The 12,265-nt window shown below is 48.8% G+C and overlaps 1 protein-coding gene across 3 annotated transcripts in view; it reads right to left on the bottom strand.

Moving 5' to 3' along the window:
- SUFU (SUFU negative regulator of hedgehog signaling) overlaps positions 1-11,949 on the bottom strand; it is a 93,665-nt gene extending 81,716 nt beyond the window's left edge. For 2 of the 3 annotated variants that reach the window (XM_065672137.1, XM_065672139.1), the window contains exons 1-2: positions 11,611-11,949; positions 3,060-3,194 (exon numbers count right to left, since the gene is read on the bottom strand). In XM_065672137.1, coding sequence (XP_065528209.1) covers positions 3,060-3,194; positions 11,611-11,792 — 317 coding nt within the window. In that variant the 5' untranslated portion in view covers positions 11,793-11,949. The remainder of the gene's footprint in view (positions 1-3,059; positions 3,195-11,610) is intronic. The other variant, XM_065672138.1, reaches the window with a different exon arrangement.
- Between the last annotated feature and the right edge of the window lie 316 nt (positions 11,950-12,265).

Here is a 12,265-nt window from a genome sequence, read left to right as displayed (position 1 = left end):
AAGGCAACACTTTCACGTTACTTGCTACATCTGTTTGCTATTCCATTATAAATAAAAATACAGAGGCCTCCAATTCAGCATTAGTTTGCTCAAAAAAAGAATCAAAAAGTGCTTTTCATTTAATACTGCATTGTAATTGGTCTAGATCATACTGCTACTGGAAGAGGTCCACAAGACCTTAACCAAAGTCATGCTGGGAAACTAAATAGACCTTTGGCAGTGTACTACCTTTACCTTTCTAAAGCAAGGTCACAGAAGCATATCCCTGTTGCAGGAACCTTGCTGACCGTCACAACCAGATCCAGCTCTTTACTCTTTGCAGAGAGAGCTGGGAAACCAAAAAGCCACAAACTAACTTCTATGCGCAGAGGCTAGGGGCAGTCAGGCAGAGTTCAGTGCCACATCAGCTTCAAAAGAAATCTTCCACAGATTTAAGCAACTTCCCTGTCACCCTGTGCTCCTGCCAACCATCCCACAGCATGCTTTACCTGGGACAGAAGAATCACAAGGTCCTTTGAGCAACAGAGACCGATACCCATTTTCCTAAACAAAGGCTTTATTAGATTCCCTGATGCAGAACATGAGTCTTTTAACACATAGGAAAACCACTGTGCTCCTGCAGTGTGCACCCAGTGCTGGTCTGGTGATGGGCAGTTCACATGGCAGCGGTGTTTCAAGAGTAGTTAGCAAACAGCAACTGCTGTTAGGGGCAAGAATTACTGGCGAGTTCTCAGCTCCTTTGAAAATCTTCTCTCGCCTGTCTACGGTGCTCACCTACCAGGTGATAACTTTAGGTTCAGTGTTTAAGGGATGTGTAGGTTTTGACAGCTTTACCACATGCACAATTGTGTATAGACATTTTACCGTAAAGGCAGAGCCAGCTTTCTTGACAGCACATGTAATATTAAGTTTTGTAGCTCCAAGAATGAGGCCAAAATAAAGGTGACAGACTGCAGACAGCTGAACACCTCAGGGTGAGTGACACAGGGACACCCCCACTGTGGAGTCGGGGACACAGTTCCAGCTACAGAGAGAAGGGAAACATACACAGGTGCTCAGGGCATAGAGATCACTTTGATGGATCAAGCAGGCCAGTGCTCAAGAGGCTGCAGCCAACATCCCCAAAGCAGCACAGCAGTGCGGGTTCACTATCTGCTTACAATGTCCAGTCAAGGCACATCAGCTCTCTGTCTAAGCCTCCTCCCAGGCAGGGCAAAGCAGGGCATTCAGGGACTGCAGACCTCCCAGAGCATGGTGCAGACTTTGCTCCTGCTTCACTCAGCAGTCCTTGGAAATCACCTGCAGCCTGTGTCTGAGTTGGGGGTTTAATTCCCGTGCCGGGCAACCAGCAAAACGCATGCGCATATTCCACTATCTCAATCCAAATTTCCACACCAAACCATATGCCAATATGAAGAATTAGGAGTTCTCACGCCAGAAGTTACTTAAAGTTGTGACATTCCACCTTGTGACATTCCACCTGTGTGATACTTTCACTCCTCCACCCCCAAGCTTTCGCTACAGAAGAATAACAGGTTTTTATTTAGCAGACAGGTTTTGAAAGTGAGAAGCCAAAGTATGTACCAGGGCTAAGGAGGCTGTATCCTTACATACTTTGCTTCTTCAGTCATAAAAACACATCACCCTTCAAGTCTTCAGCTGAAACATCCATATCCACTCCCTGCTCTCACCAAAAAACATCAGGAAAGAGTCTAAGCAAAGAGATGAGTCTCATCGTGGGAAAAACTCAGCCTGCCAAGTCACCGAAGAGAAGACAGCACAGAACTTACTCCATCCAAAGTTAGTTGCACCAAAACAAGTGGGCAAACACAAGTCAGCTAGTATTGGCAACCTCAGATTTTCAGTTGAAAAGATGAAATGCCACAATCTGAGAACAAATGCCCATGGTAGGGTCTCTTGTGGAAGCAAGGGAAGGAATATTTAAATTCATTTCTTTCACTTGCCCTATGTTTCCACTGCCCCAGCTACTAGTGATTGGGGTTTGTTGTTAGCAGATGTGCTGGTTACCTGCCCCAGGTAGACCTCTGTGACACTAGGGTCCTCTACAAAGTCAGTTTTAGAAGACTTGCTTCTGAAAAACAGTTCTGTAACCACAAACATGAGGAGAAAAAACAGAACAAACTGCCTTGAGAACATGGGTAAGGTTAAAGAAACTGCCTGACTGCTGCTGTTGCAAGAGAAGCACCTGGGTGAAAAACAGTGGTGGCTGAATTTTAACCAAGACAAACAAAAGCAGCAAAGTGTGCGTGAATAAACTGGGACCTTTTCTGCACCGTTCATTGAGGACATTTACTCTGCAGCTATGAAACAGCATAAAGACAGTTTCACTAAACAGTAACAGCAGAAACCTTCTGCCATTTCTGGCTGGTTTAAAAGGCCATGTTCACAGCCCCAAGACCATGACAGCTTGGCCATTGCTACTCACTTTAACTGCAGTTAAAGAGCAAGGTCAGTAAAAGAAAAACAAGAGTAAGGTTAGACCATGCTGCTTGCCTGGTAAGTGCCTGCTAAGGACCATCCACACCAACAAGCTAAGAAAATAATTTAATTACTGGAGAAAAGACAGTCAAACAATTAGAATTTTATGCTTCTGATCACAAATTGGCACTTTACACAGCAGCCACTGGGGTGGCAGTCCAGTGACAGTAACACTGCTGTGCCAGCAGGAGGAAAAATGCCCTTACAGCAGTTTTCCAGAGGAAGGCATTTAACATGCACAGGGAGGGGTCAGGATTTAAGCATATGACCATAGCAGACTACCAGGAGTGAAAAACAGAACAAGACAGTCAGTTAAAAATAAAATCCCAAACAGCTAAAGGAAATTTAAACACACACACTCAGCTTAACAGTGACAAGGAAATACACTGCGTTCAAAGCCTGCAGAAGGGAGCACAGTAATTCTTCTGCATCCAAGGATATTCTCGAGCAGAAACCCAGCTGTTCAAACAATGTGAACAGCAGGACAGGGTTTTATCTATACTCCCCCAAAATGCAACACAAAAAACCACACACAGCAACAGAACTTAAATGACACTTACTCATGTACTCTGTTGTCTCCATACAAGTCACTCAACCCGAAGCTGACGTAGTGCCAGTGCTCAGGAACATTCAGCGCTGGGTTTCCCAGGTTTCTGTACATGCTAACGTAGTCCAGAGGGTCAGGTCCTCCCAGCCTGCATTAAGAGCAGAAAGACTTTCAGGTGAAGCCCCCAGTGACATGGTTTAGTGGTGGTCCTTGCAGCCCTGGTTGGACTTGATGATCATAAAGGTCTTTTCCAGCCTAGCTGATTCTATGATTCTTTAAGTTAATTCAAGACAAGTGGGAAGTCTCCACAGGTGCTACAAAGGGCTGTATAAAGACCTGCTTTAAAACATAGCTAGTGACAAAAATGAAATTAGCATGTTCAAGTTACCTCTAAAATAACAAAAATTGAGGAGAAAAGTTGGGCTAAGTCCAGAAAGCTTCAAGCACAGGAAGGCAAAGCGCATGTGTGCAACATACTACAATGTTTTTAATGTTAAAGCATAAAAACCTCTGGAAAATCATATTAAAGCTTCCGCAAAACACAAAGAAAGTTGGAAAATTATACTAGTAAAAGAGCAATAGCTGTATCTGCATTGCAAGCTCTTAATTCAGTCCAGAGACACATACCTCAAGTAAAAAAACCCAACAGTGATGTTATTCTTCAAAGCAGAATTTGAAATAGCTAAGTTTTGAGAAGAGTAATCCATACTTCTGAACACAGGCGTGACAGTGAAAAGTGGAGGAGAAAAACATTGATTCAGAAAAATTAGTACCAGAACTTGTAAAACACACTAGCTGCATTAATCAAGAACAAGTAAAAAGCATCACTGCACCCTCTGCTTCAACATTAGAATAGGTTCCTTAGAAGAACCTTACTTAAAAGTCAACATAGCACAGCTAGTCCGAGTTAAGCAGTGATCACCTGCAGCCTCCCTTCCCATGACACAGAAGCAAGGATGGTGTGCCAGCAGAGCACAGCATCCTCCTCTTTGCATCTGCCAATGCAATAGTGGGTCAACTCCCCACCAAAGGATGGGACACGCTTTACTGTTTTGCTCACTGTTCGCCTCGTCAATCATAAAACACCTACCACAAGCCCTTGCTCAATGGTCCAGCAACAGGCCAGCCAGCACCAGGTCAAGCTGATGCTGCAGAGCACCTGCAAGAAGGTGCTTTCCAGGGTGAGCTCTGAGGAAAGTTAACGCACAAGGGAACATGCTGAGTTTATCACCTGCTGGGAAGATGGTGCCAGGAAGGGCCATGAGAACAGGCTTCCTTTTGCTTCCAGAAAGTGCCTACATACTCTACATGGATTTCTTGTGACAGTGGTAAACTATTAGATATCCTCTGCCCACCTTCTGCTGCCCAACTTTATCAATCCTGTACAAAATAATGTATCAGCTTGTATTAAAAGGTTTGTGGGTTTTCCCCATAACTGTGCTGCGCTGCCTCCCTCCTACTGCTGCAGGGAAAAATGAAAAGCAGAGCAGCATTTTGTAACATAGAATCACAGAATCCCAAGGGTTGGAAGGGACCTCAAAAGATCATCTAGTCCAACCCCCCCACAAGAGCAGGGTAACCTACAGTACATCACACAGGAACTTGTCCAGGCGGGCCTTGAATATCTCCAGTGTAGGAGACTCCACAACCCCCCTGGGCAACCTGTTCCAGTGCTCTGTCACTCTTACAGTAAAGAAGTTCTTCCTGATGTTAACGTGGAACTTCCTATGTTCCAGTTTACACCCATTGCCCCTTGTCCTATCACTGGATATCACTGAAAAAAGCCTAGCTCCATCATCCTGACACCTACCCTTCACATATTTGTAAACATTGATGAGGTCACCCCTCAGTCTCCTCTTCTCCAAGCTAAAGAGACCCAGCTCCCTCAGCCTCTCCTCATAAGGGAGATGTTCCACTCCCTTAATCATCTTTGTGGCTCTGCGCTGGACTCCTTCAAGCAATTCCCTGTCCTTCTTGAACAGAGGGGCCCAGAACTGGACGCAATATTCCAGATGCGGCCTCACCAAGGCTGAGTAGAGGGGGAGGAGAACCTCTCTTGACCTACTAACCACTCCCTTTCTAATGCACCCTAAGATGCCATTTGCCTTCTTGGCCGCAAGAGCACATTGCTGGCTCATGGTCATCCTCCTATCCACCAGGACCCCCAGGTCCCTTTCCCCTTCGCTACTTTCCAGCAGGTCAACCCCCAACCTGTACTGGTACATGGGGTTGTTCTTCCCCAGATGCAAGACTCTACACTTGCCCTTGTTAAATTTCATCAAGTTTCTCCCCGCCCAACTCTCCAGCCTGTCCAGGTCTCGCTGAATGGCAGCACAGTCCTCTGGTGTGTCAGCCACTCCTCCCAGTTTTGTGTCATCAGCGAACTTGCTGAGGGTGCACTCAGTTCCCTCATCCAGGTCATTGATGAAAATATTAAACAGCACCGGTCCCAGCACCGACCCCTGAGGAACTCCACTAGTCACAGACCTCCAGCTAGATTCTGCACCATTGACCACAACTCTCTGCCTTCTTCCTTTCAACCAGTTCTCGATCCACCTCACTACTTGATCGTCAAGCCCACACTTCTTTAGCTTATCTATGAGGATGCTGTGGGAGACAGTATCAAATGCCTTACTGAAATCAAGAAAAAACACATCTACCGCTCTACCATCATCCCTCCACCTAGTCACTTCCTCATAGAAGGCTATAAGGTTGGTCATACATGACTTCCCCCTCATAAAACCATGTTGGCTGTTCTTAATGACCCCCTCATCCTTGATATGCCTAGTGATGGAGTCAAGAAAAAGTTGTTCCATCATCTTTCCAGGGATGGAGGTAAGGCTGACCGGTCTATAATTACCCGGGTCCTCCTTCTTGCCTTTCTTACAGATTGGTGTGACCTTTGCCATCCGCCAATCCTCAGGCACCTCGCCCATTTCCCACGACTTACCAAAGATGATGGAAAGTGGCCTAGCAATGACCTCCGCCAGCTCCCTCAGCACCCGTGGGTGCATTCCATCCGGACCCATCGATTTACAGATGTCCAGTTTGCATAGCTGATCCCTAACCCAATCCTCATCTACCAAAGCAAACTCCTCCTTTGTCCTGACTCCTTCTGGGGCTATAGAAATCCGGGGCCCTCGGGGAGAGTCTGCAGGAGTAAAGACAGAGGCAAAGAAGGCATTCAGCACCTCTGCCTTCTTTATATCCTCTGTCTCCAGGGCACCCACTTCATTCAGCAGTGGGCCTATATTGCCTCTTGTGTTAGTTTTATTTGCTATGTATTTGAAGAAGCCCTTTCTATTGTCTTTAACCCGACTAGCAAGATTGAGTTCCAAGGAGGCCTTAGCTGTCCTAATTGCCTCCCTACATCCTCTAACAACTGTCCTATATTCCTCCCAAGCGGCCAGCCCCTCCTTACATAATCCATAGATTCTCCTTTTCCACTTGAGTTTGCCCAGCAGCTCCTTGTTTAACCACGCCGGTCTCCTAGATCCCTTACTTGATTTCCTACTCATTGGGATGCTCCGATCCTGAGCTTGGAAGAAGCGGTCCTTGAATGCTAACCAACTATCTTGAGCCCCTTTACCGCCTAGTACACTTTCCCATGAGACTTCCCTTAGCAGCTGACTGAAGAGGCCAAAGTTGGCCCTTCGGAAATCCAGAACTGTGGCTTTGCTAGATATTCTATTCCTCTCACACAGGATCCTAAACTCCACCATCTCATGGTCACTGCAGCCAAGGCTGCCATTGACCGTCACCACTTCAACCAAACCCTCCTTGTTGGCGAGTACTAAATCTAGCAGCGCTGCTCTCCTAGTTGGTACGTCCACCATTTGCATTAAGAAATTATCATCAATGCACTCGAGGAACCTCCTAGACTGTGAATGACTGGCTGTGTGAGTCTTCCAGCAAATATCGGGGTAGTTAAAGTCCCCCACGACGACTAAGGCATGTAGTCGCGAGGCTACTTCCAGTTGCCTGTAGAAAGCCTCATCAACTCCTTCGTCCTGATCAGGAGGTCTGTAATAGACCCCCACAACTGTATCACCCGTGCCAGTCAGCCCCTTGATTCGTACCCACAGACATTCCACTTGCTTCTCATCCGACCCCGGACAGAACTCAATACATTCTAGTTGCTCTCTCACGTAAAGAGCAACTCCACCACCTCGCTTTGCTGACCTATCTTTCCTAAAAAGGACATAGCCATCCATGACCACATTCCAGTCATGTGAACTGTCCCACCATGTCTCTGTAATCGCCACTAGATCATAACCTTTAGCCTGCACACAGACTTCTAACTCCTCCTGTTTATTCCCCATGCTGCGTGCATTGGTGTACAGGCATTTCAGGGAGCCAGTCCTAGTACCCTTTTTCCCCTGCGGGACAGGGTCTAAAAAGCTATCCTTTCCCACAAGTGAAACAAGAGATTGATAGTCCTCCTTAGCCCGCCATCCTTCAATCCCTAGCATGTTCCTCTTGGGCTTGTCCCCAACAGGCCCAGTTAAATCCCCTCCCCCCTTCATAACTAGTTTAAAGCCCTGTCAATAAGCCCTGCTAACTCCTGCCCTAAAACCCTTTTTCTTCTCTGGGACTCAGGACAACTTCTCTGAAGTCACATAAGGCCACCAGGGTGGCTTGAGGCCAGTTCCAGCTTCCCAGTGGATCAGCCAAGGATGCAGACCAGAGTCAGTGAGCATCCCACCCCCAGTAACAGCACAGAAGTCCATTGGCAAGGGTTAAGTCAGACTGCGTAACCTTCTCACATGACAAGTAATATCTTTATGGTGTAAAAGGCAAACTAGTGAGCAAGCATGGGGAAGAAGACCCTGGGATGGAGCAGAGTTTGACCTTCAATGGCAGCCTGGGAAAACCTGTTCTCAAAGTCTAGCAACAGCTTTAAACACTGAGGAAAAAAGCAAGTCCTCCTCTGACATACCCCATCTCACTGACATCAGGTCATACTGGAGGCTGAGATCTCTGCCACAGATACCCATTCAGGTGGCTACATTCAGAACACGGCACCAACACCCCGGCCAGCATTCAGGCTCCCCATGGGAGTAACTCCCTGATCCATGAAAGAAGCAGCCAACTGGAATTCCAGCCAATACCCCAGCAACTCCAGCCAGGATAGTTACTTACCCCCAAGGAGTGGCAGTGAAAACCAGCAGCCCCACACAATTCTTACCTGACCCGGACGACTCAAGAACAAGGAAGGTCAGTACACTGACTAGCACATCAATGTGAGGGATTAGCAAGCAGTCAGAGCAGATGTGTAAGATTTGCAATGAAAACACCTCCACGTGCCGAGCAACTAGCATCTCCCACACACATTAAACCTGCTTCCAAACTGGGTTTAATAATATCTTAGATATCAAACGATTCACACTGAAACACTGCTGACACAGGCACTTGGACACTGACAACACACAAGACAAACCCTTATACTGCCCTTTTTCAGGACAGGGACTGGTATCTTTACCCTATCCCAGTGGCAGGTTAGTTAGCTAAGCTAACTAGTCGAGCAGCGCTAATGCCTCTGCGGTACATCCTCCCGCCCACAGCCACTGTTGTAGGGTTTGACCTTGTATCACAATCTACATATCAGTACACACGCTCACACAAAGAGCTGGAAGCGTTGGAGGATTTTATTAGGAAGAACCCAACTTCAAAGCCAGAGGTACAGTACAAATTTGTTACACTTCTATTCACAGAGCTCATTCAGGAGCAAGAAGAGCAGCCTCGGGGGAAACTGGTATTTGCATCTGCACCAAGAGTCTTCTTTTGACTGATGTGGAGAGCACTCTGAAGTTTTGGGGGAAGCAGAAACCCAAAGTGGGCAAAGAGGAAACAGCTCCACAATGGGGAAAAAAAAAATAAATAGAAAATTCCCAATCCATTCACCCTGGAAAGTCCTTGGTGTTTGTAGTTGCTTCCCAGCAGTTGACAACAGGACTGCTTTTCAAAGCTACCTTTTGACAATCCTTCAGAAGCAGTCTGTGATCCCCAAGTGGCTGCAGACCACAGGTCAATACACTGGTTTTTGGGTACCTGGCCTAAATCCAAGACAGCTGATGAAAAACCAACTGTCCAGCCCAAATTCTGCCTATCTGAAAATCTATCACAAAGCAAAGTACAGACGTGATTTTTTTCACCAGCAATGCTATGCATCAAAGTATTTCACTTAGAGATACTCAACCATGTTTTAAAAATAAAAGTAAGCACTGGATATCAACAGAGAGAAACTCCTCCTCAGTGCACGACCTTTATAAATGCAGCCAGGAACTCTTCCAAGAAGTTCTGATTGCAATCACAAACTCTCTCCCAAGATATGCAAATAGCATGTAGAAAAAGAGTAGTTCCATGAAATAACCAACACAGCTAAACCCCTTCTTTAATAGGTACGTGCTTCTGCAGATCCTCCACTGTTACGAAGTGAGGATCTGCTCTGCTGTGCAAGCCAAAGAATAGAACTTCAGCTCCCTGAACAAAAAGAACTGCTGTTAACCATAGAGAAACTGATACATATAATTAAAAGCTGATTAGTGTTACAATATTTCTCCTAAGGCAGAGCATTTTGCTCAGCAATTTCCTCTTCTAACTTAAACCAACTAATAGCTGGCAGTCCAGGCAGAGGAAAACAGGCTCACAGAGAGCAAGCAGTGGCAGAAGTCTTTTTACCAGACTTAACAAAACCAAGCTCCAAATTCCACTTAACAAAGGGGGAGAGAGTACCTGCAGTGTCCATGTAATGCTCCACCTCTCACAAGAATTTCCTGTGCAGGACAGCAGGAAGAAGCTCACCTCTGATTTCTACAAGTGAAGCTCTTAGCTCTCGCTGCCAGCTGAGCTGCCAGTCAGAAGAACTGCTAAGTGGAAAATGCCAGGATAAACAGCCTCCACACTGCTTCTTCCTTGCAGCTGCCCATCACTGCCAACTGCAGTTTTGTTAGTGTTTGAGCTCTAAGTGCAATGAAGCCCTAATTAACCCCTTAAGCAAACACGCAGCAAGGTTTCTTCCCAAACCAGGGTCTCTGCCATTCTTTGTTACAGACCTAAATCTCCTTCCATGCCACACACACCTCACGTCAATCTAGTCAGTATTATTTCAAGCAGTTGAAAGAAAAGAAGTGGTGACTCCCCAGTCAAGGTGACTGGAAACTCATCAAGCTTGAATATCTACGATTAGAAACAGGTGCAAAACCAGAGCAATAGGATCCCCACCACCAAAGTACTGCAGTACTGACCCACACAGATGATTAAGAAACCGTATTTCGAGGTTTTAGATTTACATCATCTTATCTCATCCCACTGTTAAAGTCCAAAAAAACCCTAAGCAATAAGGGCTAACAGACATATTTCTTGCCAGAATCACATAAAACACTTCTTTGGAAGACAACAGCATTAGCTTGACTTATTCTATTGCTTGATGTTATTCTGCTGTTGCTTAGATAGAGACATACAGGTTGAAGTGAGCTGTAAATAAAGAAGCTGAGCATTTACTAAACTTTTTCCAACTGCTGGAGTAGGGACTGCCCAATGTCACGCACAGCAAACACTCGGAGGTGACCTGATTATGTTCCTCAGGCCCAGAACAGGGGGCTGGGCAGCATGGCAATGGTAGAAAGCAAAAGAAACTCCTCTTTGCACAAGACGCCAGACACTTATCTCGATAGCTAAACATCCAAGTACTTCCTTCATGCCACTCTCCCACATAAACAACTGCTGTTACTGGTGTCAGACACTGTGTCAGCAGAGATGGTGAGCAGCAGATTCGCAGTCTGCGATAACACATGGCTGCGCAAGGGCAAGAGAAGCTGGCTCTGCCCCATGGGTATTATGGACACACGAACAGCATGCATCTGGCTTTGAGGCTGGAACACAGGTTCACTTCTGGTCAGCACTGGCCATACTAGAACTCCAAGCACGGGGCCAGAAGACAGAGCTCATGCCTCCTGTCCAGGCGGACAAACTCCAGCCCCATGCTCTCTGTGGGAAGCCTTCCACCGGAGTAACACACACTCCCTTTTCCCATGACCTGCCCCAGCCAAGGCCCTCAGCAGCCATCTCTCAGCAAAACTACAAATCATCCCAAAAAGCCCAATGCATCCCGCTGACTTCAGCGCATCCCTCCCTAGACCCTTCCTCCTACTGCCGATGCACCCTCCCCAGGACACCCCCCCAAATACACCTCCCAGGCGCCCAACTGTGTCCCCAGTGCCTCCTCCCCCAGACACTGCACAGCTCCAAACCTCCTGCATCACACCCCATGCTCAGCACGTAACCCCCAGTCCCTCTGCCCTTGCTGCAACCCTCCACAGGCCCACCGCCTCACCCCCCTCCATCCCATGCAGCCTCCCTAGCCCCACGGCTCCCCCAATGCCTCTACCGATCCCCAAACCCTCTCCAACCCCACACAAGGAGCCAGCCTCCCTGCTCCCCGCAAGACCCCCGGACCCACCGCTCCCCAGAGACCCACACAAGGCCTCAAGCCCCACTGCTTCCCCCCACAGCCCCACACAAGGCCCCTGGCCCCCTCCAGGCCGCAGCTCCGGCCGCCTCACCAGTACTTGAGGATGGCGGTGACCTGGAGCGGGTTGGGTTGGTCGGGGTAAAGGCGGCGGCACTCGCCGTAGATACCGTGCAGCCCCGGCGGGAACAGCGACGGGAAGGAGCCGGACCCGGACCCCGAGCCTGAACCGGGGCCGCCCGCGGGGGGACCCCCGCCAGGCCGCACGCCCTCCATGTCCCGGGGACGGCGCAGCGGCGGCAGCGGCTGGTCACGGCCTGCTCGGTTCAACTCGGCTCCGCTCAGCCCAGACCCGCTCCACTCCCGACCCGACGCGCACCCGGCCCGGCCCAGGCGGCGCGGCGCGGCGCTGCGGGAGGAGGGGGCGGGACCCGCTGCCCGGGCGACGGTGAGTGACGGGGCGGCTCCACCAATGGCGAAGCACGGCGCGGAGGTCGGCCGCGCCTCTTCCCCCCCCTTCCACGCCACGCCGCCAGCGCGCCCTCTAGCGGCGGCGGCGGTGCGCGGCCTGGAGCGGGACGAGGGGCCCCGTGAGGTGCGGGGGGAGCGCGGCGGCCGGGGCCGGGGCGGTGAGCAGGGTGCCGGGCCCGTCTCGCCCTGGGTTACATCAGGGCAGCCCCCTGGCCGCAGCCATCCCGGCCTCGGCGTGCCGCCTGCGCCAGTGTTACCTGACAAAGCGAGGGTGTGAA

Source organism: Lathamus discolor, chromosome 3 (genome assembly GCF_037157495.1).
Source record: "Lathamus discolor isolate bLatDis1 chromosome 3, bLatDis1.hap1, whole genome shotgun sequence".
Classification (NCBI taxonomy): domain Eukaryota; kingdom Metazoa; phylum Chordata; class Aves; order Psittaciformes; family Psittacidae; genus Lathamus; species Lathamus discolor.
This window is presented reverse-complemented; position numbering and strand designations above follow the sequence as displayed.